This window comes from Dipteris shenzhenensis, chromosome 13 (genome assembly GCF_047967505.1).
Source record: "Dipteris shenzhenensis isolate YYH24624 ecotype China chromosome 13, Dip_SZ_1.0, whole genome shotgun sequence".
Taxonomy (NCBI): Eukaryota; Viridiplantae; Streptophyta; class Polypodiopsida; order Gleicheniales; family Dipteridaceae; genus Dipteris; species Dipteris shenzhenensis.
In genome coordinates, this window is record NC_141608.1 from 35,642,811 (window position 1) to 35,660,908 (window position 18,098).

Below are 18,098 nucleotides of genomic sequence, written 5' to 3' on the forward strand. Positions count from 1 at the left end.
TTCCACATTGGGAATCTTTGAGAGGTGGTTGGCTAGAATGTCGGGTCTTTCCTTTATGCACTACGATTGTGAAGTCAAACTCCAACAAGATTAGAATCCACCTTGTAATGCATCCCGTCATGCAGGGCTTGTTAACCAAATACAGTAATGCTTGATGATCAATAAAAAACACAAACTTGTTGGCTAACAAGTAATGCCTAAACTTCTCAACTACATAGACCATGGCTAGGCCTTCCCTCTCTATTGTCGTGTTATTAAACTCGGCATCATTTAATTTTCGACTAGCAAAGTACACCGGGTAATCCAAGTTGTTCTCCCCTGGTTGGGCTAACACACATCCGATGACAAAGTCTAAGGAATCTATGTGGATGTGGAATATTAGATTCTAGTCAAGGGCCCGTAATACTACTGTTGTGGCCAGAGCTAGCTTGAGGGTTTCAAAGGATTTCTAACATTCCTCGATCCACTCAAAGACTACTAACAATTTGTACAATGTCCAACGGGCTATATCTGCATAAAACAAGATGAATGTTTGATAGTAGCTCGTATGGCCCGTAAACCATTTCACTCCCTTGGCATTTGTGGGGAGAGGCAGCTCTAGAATGAGCTGGATCTTGTTGTAACCCATGGAGATACCATTCTTGGACACTATGTGACCAAGAATAACACTGTGTTTGGCCTAGAATTGACACTTGAGGTGATTCAGGGATATCCGCTATAACTTGCACCTCTGAAGGACTAGTTTCAAGTATCTTGGGTAATCATCCCATGTCGATTTCACGCACATGTAATCCAAGAAGACTTCTACAAAGTCCCTTAGATTCTCCTTGAAGATGGTGATCATCAACCACAGCTGAAATGTGGCAGATGCATTCGTAAGTCCAAATATCATTACTTTGGCCACATACACACCCTAGTCGATTGCAAAGGTAGTTCTATGTTTATCCCCTAGGGTGATGGATACCTGATTGTATTTTGAGAATCCATCTAGAAAACTGTAAGCTTCCTTCCCGACTACTCTTTCTTGAACATGTTCCATGAAAGGCAAGGGATAATGGTCACGCCTTCTTGTGGCAACATTGACCTTTTTCAAGTCTACAGAGACTCGAATCTTTCCATTCTTCTTTAGAACTATGACAATGGATGACACCTAATCTATATGCTCTATCTCATAGAGATGTATCCCACATCTATGAGTTTTTGGATCTCCTCCCCTAACTATGAGCTTATATTTGGGACTCATAGGATAGGGTGTTGGCGCATTGGCCTGACATTGTCTAGCATGGGTATCATGTGCTGCACGACTTCAGCGGGCACACCCTTCATGTATGTGTACTTCCAAGCCATGCAGTCCTTGTACTCTCAAAGGATGGCAATAATTAAAGCATGCTCCTCGTTGGGGGTGAGGTCATAAACTATGTATACTGGTTGTGGTCCTCCCCTTCTTATGCTAGGTTTACTTCCTTAGCTGGGCCATCGTATCCTTGGAAGCACCCTTCTTATTGGGTTCTCTTGGTCTGCTGGTATAAGATCTTGTTATCCTTGATTGTGTAGGCCTTGTAATGAGAATGTACCTGTCGTGGGTCCTCCTTTTCTTCATCCTCCCCCTCTACTCCTCTTGGGGTGGTGTCCTTCTTGGACTTGGTGGGAGCCTTCGGGATTTTGGAACTTGGGAGCTTTCAACCTTAGGGGGGCTCCTTCATGGCACTTATGCAACCGACTAGAGATGTAACTTTACTCAACTGAGATCCCCAATTGGAGGAGAACTCATGGTGAGCAATAGTGGCACCCACATATGTTAGCCAGTGGAGGTCCAATTTGACCCTTACTGTCCCTTTGCTCACCTCGTGAGGTTTGAGCATGTTCAACATTCTGAGAGGCACGATCATGCTCAGGGGTTGTTATTTGGAATCCTATTCTTTTTGGGATGTCAATGTTTTCTAGAATGTGCATCCAATTATGAGGGAACTCTCACTCATGGAAAGGGGCATACCAAAATTCATATGCCCCCTTCTCATCACCTTCTCTCTCACAAGTTTGGAATAGTTTTAGGGCTGCGGTCTTGTCGGTTGTGTCAGATTCCATGGCAAACAGTTATCCTGACAGTGGATGGGCCTTGTATTTATGCAAGTCCACTCGCACAATTTGATCCTCATGTTGTAAATAGATGTTGTCTGTGCGACAATCATGTACGAGTTCGGAAATTCATAGGAAGGGCCTGCCTAGGATGGCTTCATATCTAGGATGATGGATAAATTCCATGACCACAAACCGAACGGGGTACATGAAGCCAAATAGCTTAATGTTAATACCCGTGAGAACTCCTGGAGGTTCTACAATTCTGCCTTCGGCTAGCTTCACTACCAAGTGGGTTTGCTTGAGGGAAGGATTTCCCCACCTCTCTCAACATTCCTTGGTGCAGACACTCATACCCGCTCCCCCATACAGGATGGCATCAACCTTTTGGTTTGAGTAGGTTATGGGGATAGCTGCATTAGTATCATCACCTTTGAAGTATTGGCCTAACTTATTGATGGGGACCTTGGGTAGGTTCTGGCTTTCCTCTTGTAGTTGGTCGATTTCGGGGCTGGTAGGACTTTGGGGCAAGAATTGCCCGTTCATCTAGTTTGAGAGGTCTTGCCAGAGGGTAGGATTCCCTCTTAACAAGGATGCAATTGGCATCTTAACCTATGTGGAGAGGAAGGCTGCTAACCCGGTACTATTGCATGGTTCCTGAGAGTTCTCTATGCCTATTGATGGCAGGTCCTCAAGGCCATAGAGGCTTCCTTCATCCCTTAGGTTCTGTAGCACTAGACATTCATTCATCAAGTATGGAGCCTTTGATTTATCGAAGCTGGATAGTTCCTCTTCCTCCACCCTCTCTCGCACCCTAAGTGCCTTTGTCCCTTTGTGAGGGGTCAGGTGGTCCGGGTGGATGGTATCCAACCCCTTATTAACCTTGAGCCTATGCTTGAATTTCTCCTAGCATTCCCATACCAAGTTCTAAGCGTCTAGTAAGTGTTGTTTTTCCAAGGCTGGGTCTGGATATGTTTCTTTATACGACGGTGGGGGTGTGAGGCCTTGGGCTTGCACTGGCTTGTTTACATTCGGGTACGGGGACATACCCAAATCATCCTAGGAGAGGGCTTGTCCAGAGGAGGAGGTGGCAAGGGTGGCTATCTCCTCATCTGAACCCTCTTGGATGAGCACTTGGTTTGTTCCTTTGCCCACCTTGGTGGCCTCCTTGGACCTGGTCTATGGGGGTTGGGGCACCTTGCGAGGGTTTGTGATGTCGACGGTTTGTTCTTCCTTGCATGCTTCTTCATTTCCTTGCCTATGGCCCTTGCTTGCATCCTTGTTAGGATCTTCAAGGGTACTACCACTACTTGACCCTATTCAATACTTAGCAAATTGATGCTAGTACTCGAGCGGGGTGGTCGGAGTTGCTGGTCTCCTCAAGGGGCAATTCTTGAATAAATGCTCCACTCCATACCCAGCACACAAGGATGTATACCTTTGTAAGACTAGAATATATCCAATCGTACAAATATATCCAATCAGCTCCTTTCCTGCTTAAGGTCTGTCTAACCCATTCTTGGACCTCCTCAGCTCTTTTTCTAGCTGTCGTCAGCCTTTCTTGTTTTGCCACCTCCTCCCTTTTCCTGCCATTGCCCCTAAGTTTTGCCCTCCTGTAGCCTATGGGAAAATGAAGAGTATATCACACTGCCTATTGGGATGCCAGGCAGCCCAGGGGGGATCTAGCAGTTCTCCTTCAAGATTATTGCATGGATGAGGCGGATTCAATAGTTTTGACATAGCGTTGCTTGGCTGATGGAAGGGCAACACACCTTCTCCATCCACATGATCTCTCAAACATATCTAGTGAATGGGGAGAGCCACGAGCAATGACATCCAAGACTCAAATGCAACCTTCCGACAACATCCAAATTTGTCACCAGAGGACAACATTTGGAAACAGTGGCCAACATCAATGCCTGAAACATTTGGGTGGCAAGATGCATCTTAGTATCTTACTGATGGCGGGCAATAAGTTTGCACTACAACCAATCTCATCAACATCTGGTATGTTATTATCCATACCTTTTGTGCCATGTGGGGACAAAATTTGGATGGTTCCAAGATGACTGCCGAGAGGCATGAGCGTTTTTGCAAGGCTTGGGCCACAGGACAACTTGCCCTTTTTGAGTGCCTCACATATAGCTGACTCTTTGTATTGTATTTTTTCACAAAATTAATAGATGGTTCCTTTCTATCGGATGCCTTGGGTCTTCTGTGCACTGCAAGGTAGAGCAAACTAGGGGTTGTTGGCTCAGTTGTGGTAGGAAGCTTGGTGACTTGAAGATCCATCCTCCTGAGCTCTTGTTCCTACCATTGAACCTCAAAAAGTAGTGGAGGATGCTCCAGAGGATTTGCCAGGATCTTGAGTAATTTTACCACCTGCTTCCTAGATAGCCTCTGCCATTTTGTACACATCATTCGTCCCTACAGCAATCTGGCATCCAAACGTGATGCAACTAAGCCCGCATACCATAAATCTAACTTGATACAATTCAATTTTACACATTGACAACCAAAAGGTAGCAACTCTAGAGCAATACATGTGCACCGACCACAAAGAGCACACTGCACCTGGACATAGCCATTGCCCTAGTCATATTCAGTCACACCATAATTGTAAGCCAGCTCCAAAACTGTGGTCTTGTCCTCGGGAGCATAACCTAGCATTGCTATAGTATACTGCAAAAAGCATAGGTGAATAGCATAGGCGAATAGTAGGACTTGGATTTAAAAAAATTGTGAATCCCTGTTACAGCACCACATGCTAATAAAAACCAATAAGATACAAACAATTTTTGTACTTTTCGACTGGTTTAAAATATAGATCCAGCACAAACTGTGGTATATGATCCCTGATCCTTCCTCAAATTCAATACAAACTTGCCCAAAAAGACATACAGGACTTTCCTGACCTGCATGCAATAAAGGTAAAATATGATACCTCCTGCTTTGGGTTATCACGAGTCTGAAGAAGCTGCATCCCAAAAGCCCGAATAGAATAACAATTTATGAGCACACATTGAGTCCGTGTAAACTCCCCTCAAAGGACAGAGTTCCAACTAAATGTAGAGAAACAGAGCTTACTTTTTCATAGAAACTGATTGATCGATTAAGATCCCCAAACTAAGCAATAAGCATGACTTGGCAGAGGTGCTCTGGTGTAGGCCCTCTCTGTATGAGTTCGAACTTGTATCCATCTAGATCTTCCACAAATGCTATCACTATACTACCTTCCTTACCATCTTATAAACCTGAAAGGACTCCACGCAACAAACCAAACATACATGGACGATGACACGCACTGATGCAAAGCCTATCTATAAGAGCTTCAGAATACTAAATTTCCAACTTGACTCAAGAGTCCTTATCAAATTCTTCTTATTAGATCATAGATTTACAAAAAAACTACACAATCCTGACACATGGAAATGTCTTCAAAAAAGTCATTGGTCAGCCATCAACTTACATCCTCAATTGCGATTCCAAAATGTCCAATGCCTGTTCCTAGGTCATATTTGTCTATTCCATAATCTATCCAAAAGGGAAAGGAATCAGACAATGAAATATATATCCCAGCAGCCCAATGAAATGGAAAAATAGTCAAGGCTCCTACATCTTTTTAAAAGAGCTATTTGGCACTCTTCTTAAGAGTAAGCTCTTTGCATTTGGAGCGGAAAAGTCAAGATAGAAGTGTTAGTTATTACAAGATCCCTTATCTGCTTGCTGATATAAAATTAGGACAGTTGAAAGCGCTAATGTTTGACAGAAGGTAGAACTCAAAGAAAAATGGCAAGCTGACATATAAAGTTAACTTGGGTAGTAAATAAGTGCCTTGGAATAGATAAATAAAATAATACACTGAATACAACACCCCAATCAATAATTTTCACACCATCCTACTCTTGGCCAAAGAAACCAAGAGATGGCCTGACTCACCAGAATGGCAAATGATAGTCAGCTAAGGCCCTTAGGCACATAATCCATGGCCACCTAGATGCCAGTAGTAGACTTTCAATGAAACTAAGACTTACTCTAAGTTAATTCAACAACAAAATTTGAATCTTCAGGCCCATAACCAAGGAATGCGTTTGTATATCTTTCCTCTAGAATATCCCACTTTCGCAGCACTCTGTGTAGAATCTATGGTCATACATTTTGCTTCAGACAAGCATCTCTGTTTTCAGCACGATAATCAGAGTCAAAGCGCATGCAGCTTCTTTGTAGAAACAAAACCATTTGCAATGCCAAAAACGAATCTCACTGATCAGACATTAACAATATCAGGTTTCACTTGATGGTTTTTCCCAGATCCCCAACCCGATAGACAACATGAAGAGGTCTCCTGCTATCACTTTTAGACCACTCTAGGCTGCTTTCTTTGTCCATGGCAGCTCCAGTTGTTGCCATGTTTGCCCTATTATACGATTGGAAAGGGCTCTGCCGTCTCTGAAAACTCTGGAAATAGGAACCTGCAGAGTCCGAAGGGTCGATTTAAATCTACAGGAAAGCAACGGCTGCAAGCATTACCTTCGACCAAACCAAGAAAAGAGTTACAAATTGGAATGGAACTAGCATGTAACGAGGTTATAGTGAATTTTTGGTAGGTATCAAAATATTCCTGAAGATTCATGTTCGACTTATATCCTGACTTGTAGCCAAGCGCAAAACCATATGAATCCTCGGGATGAAGGCAGCAAACATCTTTGAAGCAGAAAAGCACCGTTGCTTCAATTTGTGTTTCTTGAAAACAAACAATCTTCTCCCAAATCACAAACATCAACTAGATCATTCAATTAGTGGAGTGGATTCCTCGCCCCAGACCTTCCTTTCCCCAAAGATATATCCTAAAAGGATTCCTCATGTCGTTTTCCTTCGATGCTATTTTTTTCCAAGAAATCAAAAGCAAAATGCTATTGGACTGTAGAGCTATGATTCGTCGCTGGCAAGAGAAATCTTGAGAAGCCTCACCTAAATTTATTAAAAAGCAAAGAGGCGTAACTGTGCACAATGTCTCTTTATAGTTACCACGATGACTTCCCTAGGATTCAACTCTCATTCGTACTTTGCTTTGATCAGGTCCAGAGCCCAGGTTTCGTAAGCAAACACTACTGCCCCGTTCCTAAGTCGGCTCATGAGAATCCATGGGGGTCTCTGAGGGCAAGGAGCTTGTCCTCCACCACGCATGGATGATCTTGGAGATGAAAGGGCCATCCTTAGACGACAAGGGAAAAGCCACCGTTGGTCATCGAGATATTTATCAAAAATGCTATTGCTTTACATTGAATGCAGAAAATCAAACCAGGAGTGCACTTTTTCACCTCCCCTTGAGTACTAGATCGCAATTTAGATACGATTTCGAAGAGAGAAATATGAAGTAGTACTAGTGTTTCAAGCGTCCATACAAAACGGCACTGGGTTTGGGTTAGTGTTTTGTTTTGAGTTCTCAGAGGCAAACTAGAAATGCTTTTGTGGTGATGAATTCGAACCAACAAAAATAGGGGAGTTGGACTTCTAAAAGGGGAGTTCACTCACCCATTGGAATTTCAAAAAAATCTTTATAAAAACAAATAATCACAAAACTTTGCTCAACTCAATCCTTACGCACTGTCTCTAAGAGAGCCAGTGCTAACAAACTTAAAACTTTGCAATGACTCAATACTAGAGCTCGAAAATCACACTTTCCAGACATAATTAATAACAAAAGCCTCTTAAATGCATCCCCAGAATTCAAATGTTTACAAAGAACAAATGGCATGGAATTGCAACATGTTACAAAAAAGACATTTTGATAAGAGAACAATATATCCAAAAACAAAATTGTGAATGCCTACTAGCAATTTTCTCAACTAAAAGAAATGAAGAAATTGCTATCATCAATGTATACAATTCCCCTTCAACATCAACCACAACACTTAACTCCTGCCTTCATACACTACTAACCGATATACAAACATCCACAAAAATAACAATTATCGGAGACTTCAACATCGACTACCACAATTCAAACAATAGAACAAAAGAACTCTCCGCATTCATGTACAAGTGGAACATGACACAATTAATCAACTACAATACACGGTTCTACTATAAGGCAGATACTGGAGAGACCATTCACTCATTTATACAAACATAGATATCCAATCTCGAATGTAATTCATCTTGTTGGCCTATTGAATGTAATTCATCTTGTTGTGTAAGCATCAAGCTCTTGGTGAATGTAATTTGTATAGAATCTCGTTGTGTAAGCTCTTCGTGAATGTAATTTGAAGATCGTTGATATGTAATATGTAGTTTAAGGTCGATAGTAGGAAACTATGTATTTTCTTTTGATCTTTAATGGCGAGTATCATCTTCTTCTTCTTCTTCTTTTTGTGTAAACATCAAGCTCTTCGGCTATGGCGGACAGACCTGCCCCTCCATAGCTCCCTCGTCCCCTGCCCTCCTTCCTTTTCTCTTTTCCTCTAGAGCTCTCCCTCATGTCTGTCGATCGCGCTTTCGAAGGATGGGAAGGTTTTCAACGACAGAGCCAGGATATCGCCGACCGCTTCACCTCCCTCGCTCAGGGCCTCGGTTGCATGCTGCACAGCCATATCCGCTCCTCTGGCATCGCTTCCCACTCCTTCAGCCCATCGCCTCCCCCTTCCCCCCCTTCCCTTAAGCCGTCTTTGGACCGACAGTGCTGCGATCAGCCGAGCCCTTGGCATTGGCCCTGGATCATCAAGCCGCGCAGGAAATCGCGCGCTCGCTCGAATAGGGTTCAATTCAATGGTAGAAGACGGACGCGCGCGTCTGTAAACGATGGAGCACCCGAGGAGAAGTTTTCTGTGAGTCAGGGAGCTGCAGGAATTCAGGAACTCGGGCAACGTCTAGGCCAAGCTGGAGCTGATCTTGGGGCCTGCGTGGGAGGTTTTGTTCGCCATATGGTGAGGCATTTGTCATGGCCTTTTCAAACTGAAGCGGAACGACAACCAACCCCTCAACCTTCCCAATCGCAGCCGCTGGTGACTTTGGAGTTCCAGGGCGATTCAATGGAGTGGAGGGAAGTAGACGAGACAGGCACTTATGAGAACAAAGGAAAGGTTGCTTTAGGGGGAGCCTGGAAGCGATTTGGCAGCGGCAGGCATAGGAGGGCGGAAGAAGGGTCTCGATCCTCCCAAGAGTCCAGTGAATTCGAAGATATTTCCAACGAGGAAGTGTTCACTATTCTCACCAAACGCCAGGGGCAATGGCACAGACAGGTAGCCTCGATTTATTGTCCTCACGTCAGCCGAAAGATCATTGCATATGTTGCTAGTTCGATTGATGGAAGTATATAGCTCAATGGCATCGAAGTATGACTCTGAGAGTTTATGAAAGCAGGGGAGCATCAACGTGACTAGTACCTTCGATAGTCGAACTCAAGAGGTCGAAAGCTCGGTTGTGGCTCGAGGAGATTTATGGCGTGCTGAGGCTTCGCATGGTGGGAATTCAGCAAACGGACCCTCTCCGCTGTTCTTAGTACAAATAGGACCAATTTTGTTGGTGCGAGACACGACCCTCCTTTTACCCGTCCATCTTTCCAAACAGCATTTGCTGTGGTACGGCTTTGACCGAAAGGTATACTCTCTTTCTTTTGCACCCTTGTCTGATATCAATGCTTTAATAAAATTTCCAACATCTCTGTTCTAGTTTGTTTTTGGAGGCAGTCACGTCCTAAGAGTCATCGTAGTGTGTCCAGGGGTTAGGGGTTTCAATATTCTATTTACAGTGCTTGCGTCATATGTCTTACCCGTAAGAATTTTCTGTGCCATGTGGATACGCCCGCCCCCTTAACATGGAGGATAGATTTCTGTTTGCTAGCCGAAGCTAGCAAACAGAAATCTGGTATTGTTGTCTCCATGTGTGCGCTGAGGTTGCATGGCCTTTTTAGTTGATTGCGAACTGTCGACTTCTTTGGTATTGTTGTCTCCATGTGTGTGCATATGGATGGGACAAGGTGGCAGGCTAAAGTTGGAAATAGTACTTTATGCATTGTTGCAATCAATGTCTGTGTGCTTTGTGGATGCTTGATTTTCACTTGTGCCATGTGTAGTTCGTATAGCCTATGCACATAGCATGTGTGTGTGCATGTGCGCGTGCACCTGAGCTTGCATTGGTTGGAAAAAGAGTCATAATTCATGGCTTTAAAGGTGCAGCTGGTTTTGGGTGCCTTTGGCATAGGTATGTTAGATGGTAATTATGTTTTGATTGTTGTGTCCAAGCAGAATGGATTACATTCTCTTTGCCCAGCTGTGTGGTCAAAACATCGGAGGTGGTTGCTGATGTCAATGATATGCCTCAATCCATTAACTTGTGTGAGTACATCAAGACAACTTTATTGGTCTCCTTTCTCAATGTACATGATCTAGGATAACAAGATTTTGTTACACAAAGGCCGGTGGTTGGCTAGAATGAAATGTGCATCGTTAGCATTTTGTTTGTTGAGTGCTGGAAACAAACTCTTTGAAACGCATGTTGTCTCTTGCAATTTATTAATGTGAAGACTTAAGCATACTTATTTTCAATGTGATTGTTGTTTGATGTCATATTGTAAGGGTCTTAGCACACGAGGGGGAGATAGGATGGACATGGATCCGTCCTGGTTCTATTGACAGAGGCTCATTTTCTATCCTTAACCATCCGGAACCCAGATGACCTGTTAGAGTAGGATGGAGTAGCCACTTTTCTTCCCATATTTCACCCAACTATACTTTAGGGTCTGGGGGCCTAGGTGTAGGATGGGAAAAAGTTATTCCAGTGGGTTCAGAGTGGGAATTACAAATCCATCCATTCTATTCCTATCCTAAACCAGCCCGTGTGCTAAGGCCCAAATAAGTTATCTCCTTGTCCCTTCATTTTCTATCCTAAACCAGCCCGTGTGCTAAGGCCCAAAGAAGTTATCTCCTTGTCCCTTCATTTTCTTTGGCCTAGCTTTTTAATGAATTCTATAGTCCTATGAAGACATGGACAAACGGAGCGAGTTAATTAGATTCTTGAGGACATGCTTTGCACATATATCTCTCGGAAGCAAACTGATTGGGAAGAGTACTGGTACTTCCATGGCTGAGCTTGCATATAACATTGCAAAACATACAGCCACTAAGTTGTTGTCTTTATGTATGGATACTAGCCTGAGGCTCCAGGCACCGTTGGTCTGCAAAACAAAACGAGTTGAGTTAGTGGGTACTGATTTTCTTGCAGCAAGCTAGCTTAGGATAGAGCCTAGTTTGTGCAAATCAGAAGCGCGCACTGTCATGGGCAGATGCAGCCCATGTCCATACTGGCTGTGGCTGCGCAGCTGGCAGCCACCACACGGCAGCCAGCCAGGTGGCACTCGGCTGCCAACCAATCCTGGTCAGCTAAGACCTGACATTCAGGGATGGGCCAGTCGGCTGGCCTTCCAGGCACTGGGGACCTATAAAAGGCAGTTCCTATGGGCTCTTTCACAATCTACATTTAGAGGCTGGAGTTGGGCAGTGAACCCTCAGCCAGCAGCAGCACAGACGCACAGGATCAGGCCTGGCAGAGCAGCAGCAGACCAACTCCTTTTCAGCGGCATCTACAAGACTTCCGTCAGGTCCAGGCATCAGCGCCTGACGGCAGCAGCAGGGCAGCTTCATCGCAGCCCCCTTTCTCACTCAGTTCGCAGTCTTCTACAGGAGGGATCAGTTCCCTAGATACAGTACTTTATTACAGTCGTATTCAGCCACTTGGGCAGACATAAATAAATATTTATTCCCCTCTTCGGAGGACCCTCTGCTTCCACTTGTGTTTATGAGTGCATCTTCTCTCCATTTCTCTCCACTTCAGTCAACAGTTTGTGAGAGAGTGAGTTAGACTTCTCCCTGCTACATTGGTATCAAAGTTTCAGTTTTTTCTTTCCTGAAATAGTGAGGTTCAAGCCATTGGTTTATGGTACTGACGAGATCCGGCAGAGCCACCATGAGTACCAGTGACACAGCCAACCCAGTGTGGAGGAGGGAGTAATTTCCACAGCCCCTACACCACCAGCAGCCCCAGCTGCAAAGGCCTCGGTGACAGCTTCTGCCATGGTAGCATGCAGAGCCGACAATTAAAGAGCCTCTTCGCATGCATGCATGCTACAGCTCCAGGAGATGCGAGAGAAACATGAGCAGGCCACCGGAGAGCGATCAGGGAGCTCAGGAGGCCAAGGAATAGTGTGATCAAGAGGCCAAGGAGCTCAGAGAGCGCACTGCTCGGGAGGCGGAACGGGACCGTCTTCTCAGTTCCTCTACTTTGCCCACACGGAGGCAAGGAAAAGGAGATAGTGGCGCAGCCCGTCAAAGTGTCATTTCCCGGGAATCTCAACTTTCTATGGTATGATGGCAAGACACTGTAGTGTTGATTACTTGGCTCAATTACATTGAGAGTTATTTCTCCGCTGTGTCTACGAAAGCCAATGAGAGGTGTATCCTCTCATCGATGCAGCTCATAGGCGAGTCGGTCACATGGTGGCACAATTGGCAGAAGGACCACTATAATGCAGTCTACGAGACCCTCATTATGGGTGGACAGATTTGTGAAAGATATCAGGACTGATTCCTACCACCATATTGTTTGGACAGATTACAGAGTCATTCTTCGAGATGTCCAAAGGGCTCATCGAGTTAGTAAACGACTTGCCAACAGGTTTACGCAGGTGTCCATCCAGTTGCAATAGGAGGAATGAGAAAAGCTGGGTAAGTTTCTCTATTGTAGCGGGAGATAGACTATCCTCACTCTCTCTAAGCAGAAAAATCGGGTATGATGCCTTCTTTCCAGGCTTGATGGTAGAGATCCAAGATCTTGCTTTCCTCCATATCATTCCAAAATTGAGCTAATGTTTCTCTGGTATGCCATCATATTCCATATTGTGTTTACCAAGCTGGTTAAAAGCCCAACTCAATTTAGTAAGAGTAAAATGACTATCCAATTTGTCAGCTTCCTCCTTTGATAATAGGGAGAGGTGTTGCAATATCTCCCAATACATGTTGGGTCAAGGATTTTTTGACGCAAACCATTGATTATGTTGGCAAATGCATAACTGCTCCTCTCTCTCTCATCAAGTGGTTCATTAACAGCTTCACCTCCCGCGAAGACAACATCCATGGTCATGGAGGAGATTGAAGATCAGCAGAAGGGAGAGCCTCATGTGTTTCCCACACTGAACCAACATGATGAAGAAACCCATGATGAAGAAATGGTTCCAAGAGGAAAATGTAGAAGGGAAGGAGAATGGAAGCAAAGGGTGTCCAAGTGAAGGTGACGTGCACCATAAGAGGTGGCTATATGGATGTACAACCACATCGTGGCTTCAGCCCTGCCCCGAGATTGTTTGAGGATTGTTCCAAGATAGGGAGAACTGCTACAAGGGCAATCCATAATAGTGGGGCCTTCATGGGACCGCCAAAGAAAATACAGCATGTGGTGTATGCAACAACATTCGCAAGAGATAGGATCTTTCCTGGCACAAAACTTAAGCTTTACATTGCACAACAGGAGAAGGGGAGAGAGAGAGAGAGAGAGAGCGAGAGAGAGAGAGATGATGTCATGTATTAAAGTTCATGCGAGGCCCTTCGGGATCTATGGGACTAGTGATCACTATCAACTAATAGTGATCCTTTACATCCAGTGATAGAAGATATTGGAACTTGTAGTGAGTCATGGTATGTGTGCTAGTCCCAGTACTTTGTTGTGGTGCTCCAAAATCTCTTTCATGAAGTTTCCTAGCTTAGTAGGGCTAAAGCTCCACATGCATGTGCTCCTATGAGGGATCTTTGATGACTAGATTGGAACTCCTAAGACAGAGGCTTTATGCTTATACAAGCGAGGGAGTAAACTCACAATGATGCCTGGAGAGGGGTGGTCATGATTAGTCTGCATGGGTATGAAGTCACAATCGGTGCCATCGCCCGTCGGGTAACTCAGCCCTCGAAGGGGCCCTGCAGGCTCATCTTGGCAAGACAGGCTAACTCGAACGCATCCACTCCAATCAGGATCCCATAGCAGCACGCATATTACAACAGTACGAGGATATCTTCCTCACGTCAAGTCTCCCTCCAACTTTACTACCAGCTCGACCGGAGCATCATTGGATTGAGCTCATTCCTGGCCCGAGCAAGCATCCTTACCATCTCAGGGAGGAGAAGCTTGAGATGCAGGTGGAGGAGCTATTGCGGAATGGTTGCATAAGACTCTGAGAGTGGTGCAATGCAGAAGCATACATGAGAGAGAGAGACAGAGAGAGAATCGACACAAAGATGAGGCAATGGCACCTGTATATACAGCAGGGGAATACACTAAACAAGGAGGAGCGAAATGCACTAGAGGATCTACCAGGGCAGGGCCTTTTATAGGCCTGCCAAGTGGCTGACCCAGGGCCAGCAAACTGGCCGACCCAGGGTCAGTCAACGGACCAGCCTGGTCGGTTGACCCGACCTGCATGTTGACCAGGGTTAAGGCCAGAAGTGGCTTGTCCAGGTGGCCCTACAAGATGGGCCATGCAGCACTCCCTACAGCCTTGGAAAAGGCCTCTATCCAGAAGGAATCCTATTCTGAAAAGGGCGGGCACACCCACAAATCATGAGATGCACATAACTCCAATACCCTCCATGCAGCTCAAAGTGAGCATATAATCTGAAGAAAGAAGTTGATGAGGGTGTAAACCGAGTAGTGTCTTTCTCCTTACAATAGCGAGTGGAATATGTGCTTTAGATTGAGAAGAGGCTACTGAAAGTTGAATCCAATGATAACCTCGAACAAGGGATAGCAAAGGATGGATTAGAGTAGGTTGTAGAGGGCAATAGCTTGACTCAGAGCTGTCAAGAACAAGCAGGCTGGTCGAGGTTTAGGTGAAGAGGTACACAGGCTGGTAGGCTGGATAAAATAGCCGAGTAGGTGAAATAGGAAAGGTGAACAGGTAGAGTGGCCAGCAGTTCTAGAAGGTGCACATGCAAGGGTCTCACGAGTAGCAAACTGACTTTGGCAAATGCAGCAAAAGTTGGCTATGCAAGCTGCATAGCTCACTGAACCTAGGGGCAATCTTTGTGGCTTAAGTTCTCGGAAAGTACAGCGAAAAGAGATTTTAGAACCAACGTTAGCTCTTAGAAAAGAAACTAATGGATGGTCACCTTCTTCCTTTCTTCTTTATTTCTTGTTTTCTTTCTCTTTTGTTTATTTGACGTATTTTAGTAAGCACTGGGTTTGCCCAAGAGACTCTGCAGGTCTTTAGAAACCTAGTATAGCTGCTTATGCTTAGTAATTGATGACGACATAAGTGTTGCTTTGCTTGCTAAGTATGTTTTTTTTCTTCTCTTTCATTTTCCCTTTTATTTTCTGTGTAGATTTTGGGTCTTTAGAACAACAAAAAATCTAAATTTATATGATTGGACTAATTTCAGTCTTACAAAGGTATACATGCAATGATGCATGCACTCTACAACTCTCTCCCCCCCCCCCCCCCACACACACACACACACACATGATGCAGCCATAATGTGTACTCAAGTCTTAGTTGAGTTTGCATGGCAACTTTTGGAGATTAACATGCAACACATGCTTGTAGATCAGTGGCCACGCAAGCAAAGGGGAAAAGTAGAGGCTTCTAGCAGTCGTAACTGCTAGAACATCCCATCTAGGCATAAAGCCTAAAAAGGAAGCACATGCATCCTCCTTTCCAGATGTTGCCCAACAAGGTAGGTGCATGCAGCCTCAACCTCAGCCTCTGCCTCAGCCTTTGCCACGAACTGAGGATAGAACTGCAAGGTGTCACACCCGTCTGCACTGGTACTCCTTCTGCCTTCAACAGTCCCCAACGAAGCCAGAAACATTGACAGATCCCCTCCAGAACATGTACATGCATGAAGTCGGTGCCAAAGTCTCTTTTCGCTGCCATACTTGAACAGCGATCAGCACCAACCAGCAAATGACGAGCAGCACCCAAACAACGTCAAACAGAAAACCGATTGTAGAATCTCCAAAGTACTGCCCTAACAAAACAAAACAAAATTCCATAGCCTCACAATTCTCAAAAGCAACTCATGATGACAAAAACCAGGAGGAACATGCACGTGCTCTACTCACGCTTTGCAATTGCAGCACCTACAAACTCGAATTCAACATCCTTGAACTGCAAAATGATAAACGAAATTGCAGTCTTCAAGCACATTACAGGAAGCAAACAAGCAATTCGAAGAAAGCAGATATAGTAAGCTGTGATACCAATGAAGCACTCCTTATAGGTTAGCCCCAGCTGACCTAAGGGTACAATGTAATCCTCTATCCACAAGTTCCTTGCAAACGCCAACAGGAATGAGACCACAAACATAGGAACACACATGGTGTAGGCTAGTGCTTCACCATCCAACCATAGATTCTTGCAAGGATCACCCCTAAGCTGGAGTTAGGCAACCCCGGACCAGAGATCTCCTAGATATGACTAAGCATAGTCCCATCTATGCATAGATGTCATTAAGGAAGCATAGGCCTGGGACGGGGTCCATCCTTAGCTGGGTATTCTCAAGAGGCCAAGAATGCTGAGGTTAGACACCTGTATAGGCGTAGGGTGTCCTAGGTGTCTCAACCCTAAGATTATCCTAAATCATACCAAGGGTATGTCATGTCTTAACTGTTCCTAAGGTGAGGCTACATGCCTCTAGGTTAACTTGAACTCACAGTAGCCACGTTATGTCTAGATGTGGACATAACATTGTTGTGGCACTTTTGAGCAGCTGTCAATTTCAAATTAACAGTATATGTGAAATTGTAAAAACAAGAGCAGCCAGTGGATTGTGGGAAATCTTGATTTGGACAAATTTCAATTTTGATCGTTCTTGTTAGTCGCACATCCATCTGAAGATACTGACGACTTTATTTGCCAGGGCTGTCTTTAGCTGCTAATAAGAAAAATGTGCAGTCCGGAGCATAAATTACAGAAGCAGAATAGCAAGGGAAGAGAGAAAAAGTGAGTAGTTGAGTTAGTGCTCAGGATAAAGCATACTCTCAGAATGACAGCAAACAAATTGTTTATTCCATGTTGACATCACAAAAGGTCCTGGTTTACTTACATAGTACTAAACCAAGTATAACCATATATGTGGGACAATTGCTTGCTACTACTAATTGACGCATGGTAGCTATACAATATGTTTGTTTTTTGAATTTATGTCTAACAGACAGTTAGAACATTGCCACATGGCAGTTCCACAATGATATTGTTTACAGCTGTGGCCTGGCATTTCATTATGTCCTTGACATGGCTCCCTGTTTTAAAGCAGCGAAGGCAGATAGCTATATATATTATTGTTTTAGATATAAGCATGTGTTGATTTCATATGAGGTAGCAGCCAAATGAACCCAGGGCCAAGCTGTGACAGGATGTATTCTTGACAGAATGATAACGACGTTGGCTGGCTGCTTTGTTAAGAAGCTTCCTGTATTGATGTTGTGCTTGGAGAAGAAGAAAACAGCCTTACCCTGTGCTTTAAAAAACCTTTTTCAAGTCAGTTGAAAAAATCACAAGACTGCATTTATGTGCTTATTTAAAATGATTTTACATTGGCATGTGAGGGCATCTGTGTATGTGATTTTATGTGAAAAAATTTCCCCATCTCCGTCATCATGCATGAGTGACCTCACAAAACCTGGCTAACAATACTATTTTATGTGTTGCCATGCTACAGTCCTTCTTGGACTTGCAGTTTCCAAATGGCCAGTTTACGTATGTTGCGGGCGAGGGTTTGACAAGCAGTGCTTTCATTCCTTCCTTTGGCGGTCTTCTCCAAGCTCAAAGCAGACAACCTGGTGATACCAAAATAAGCTTTTCTAAGAAGGTCGGTACCTTGCTTAATAAAGTAATGCCTTTCTCATTTAGAAGGTTCCCCTTTCTCAAGAGGTTTTCGATTTGACATTCCAAGTATGTTGTTATGTGACTTGGTGCACCCTATGGCATGCTTTATAATTTCCATATGTTGAAGAAGCTTTTTTGTATTCTTCAAGACTTT

General features: G+C 44.2%; 1 protein-coding gene and 1 pseudogene across 1 annotated transcript in view; one reads left to right on the forward strand and one right to left on the reverse strand.

Moving 5' to 3' along the window:
- Nucleotides 1–4,399: 4,399 nt before the first annotated feature.
- On the reverse strand, nt 4,400–7,768 carry LOC147895347 (lactoylglutathione lyase-like; annotated as a pseudogene).
- Nucleotides 7,769–8,375: 607 nt separating this feature from the next.
- Nucleotides 8,376–18,098, forward strand: part of LOC147895348 (uncharacterized) — a 41,184-nt gene continuing 31,461 nt past the window's right edge. Inside the window, exons 1-4 of the mRNA XM_087383841.1 lie at nt 8,376–9,317; nt 9,439–9,675; nt 10,323–10,412; nt 17,778–17,927. Of these exons, the coding sequence (XP_087239967.1) occupies nt 8,556–9,317; nt 9,439–9,675; nt 10,323–10,412; nt 17,778–17,927 (1,239 nt within the window). The 5' untranslated portion in view covers nt 8,376–8,555. The remainder of the gene's footprint in view (nt 9,318–9,438; nt 9,676–10,322; nt 10,413–17,777; nt 17,928–18,098) is intronic.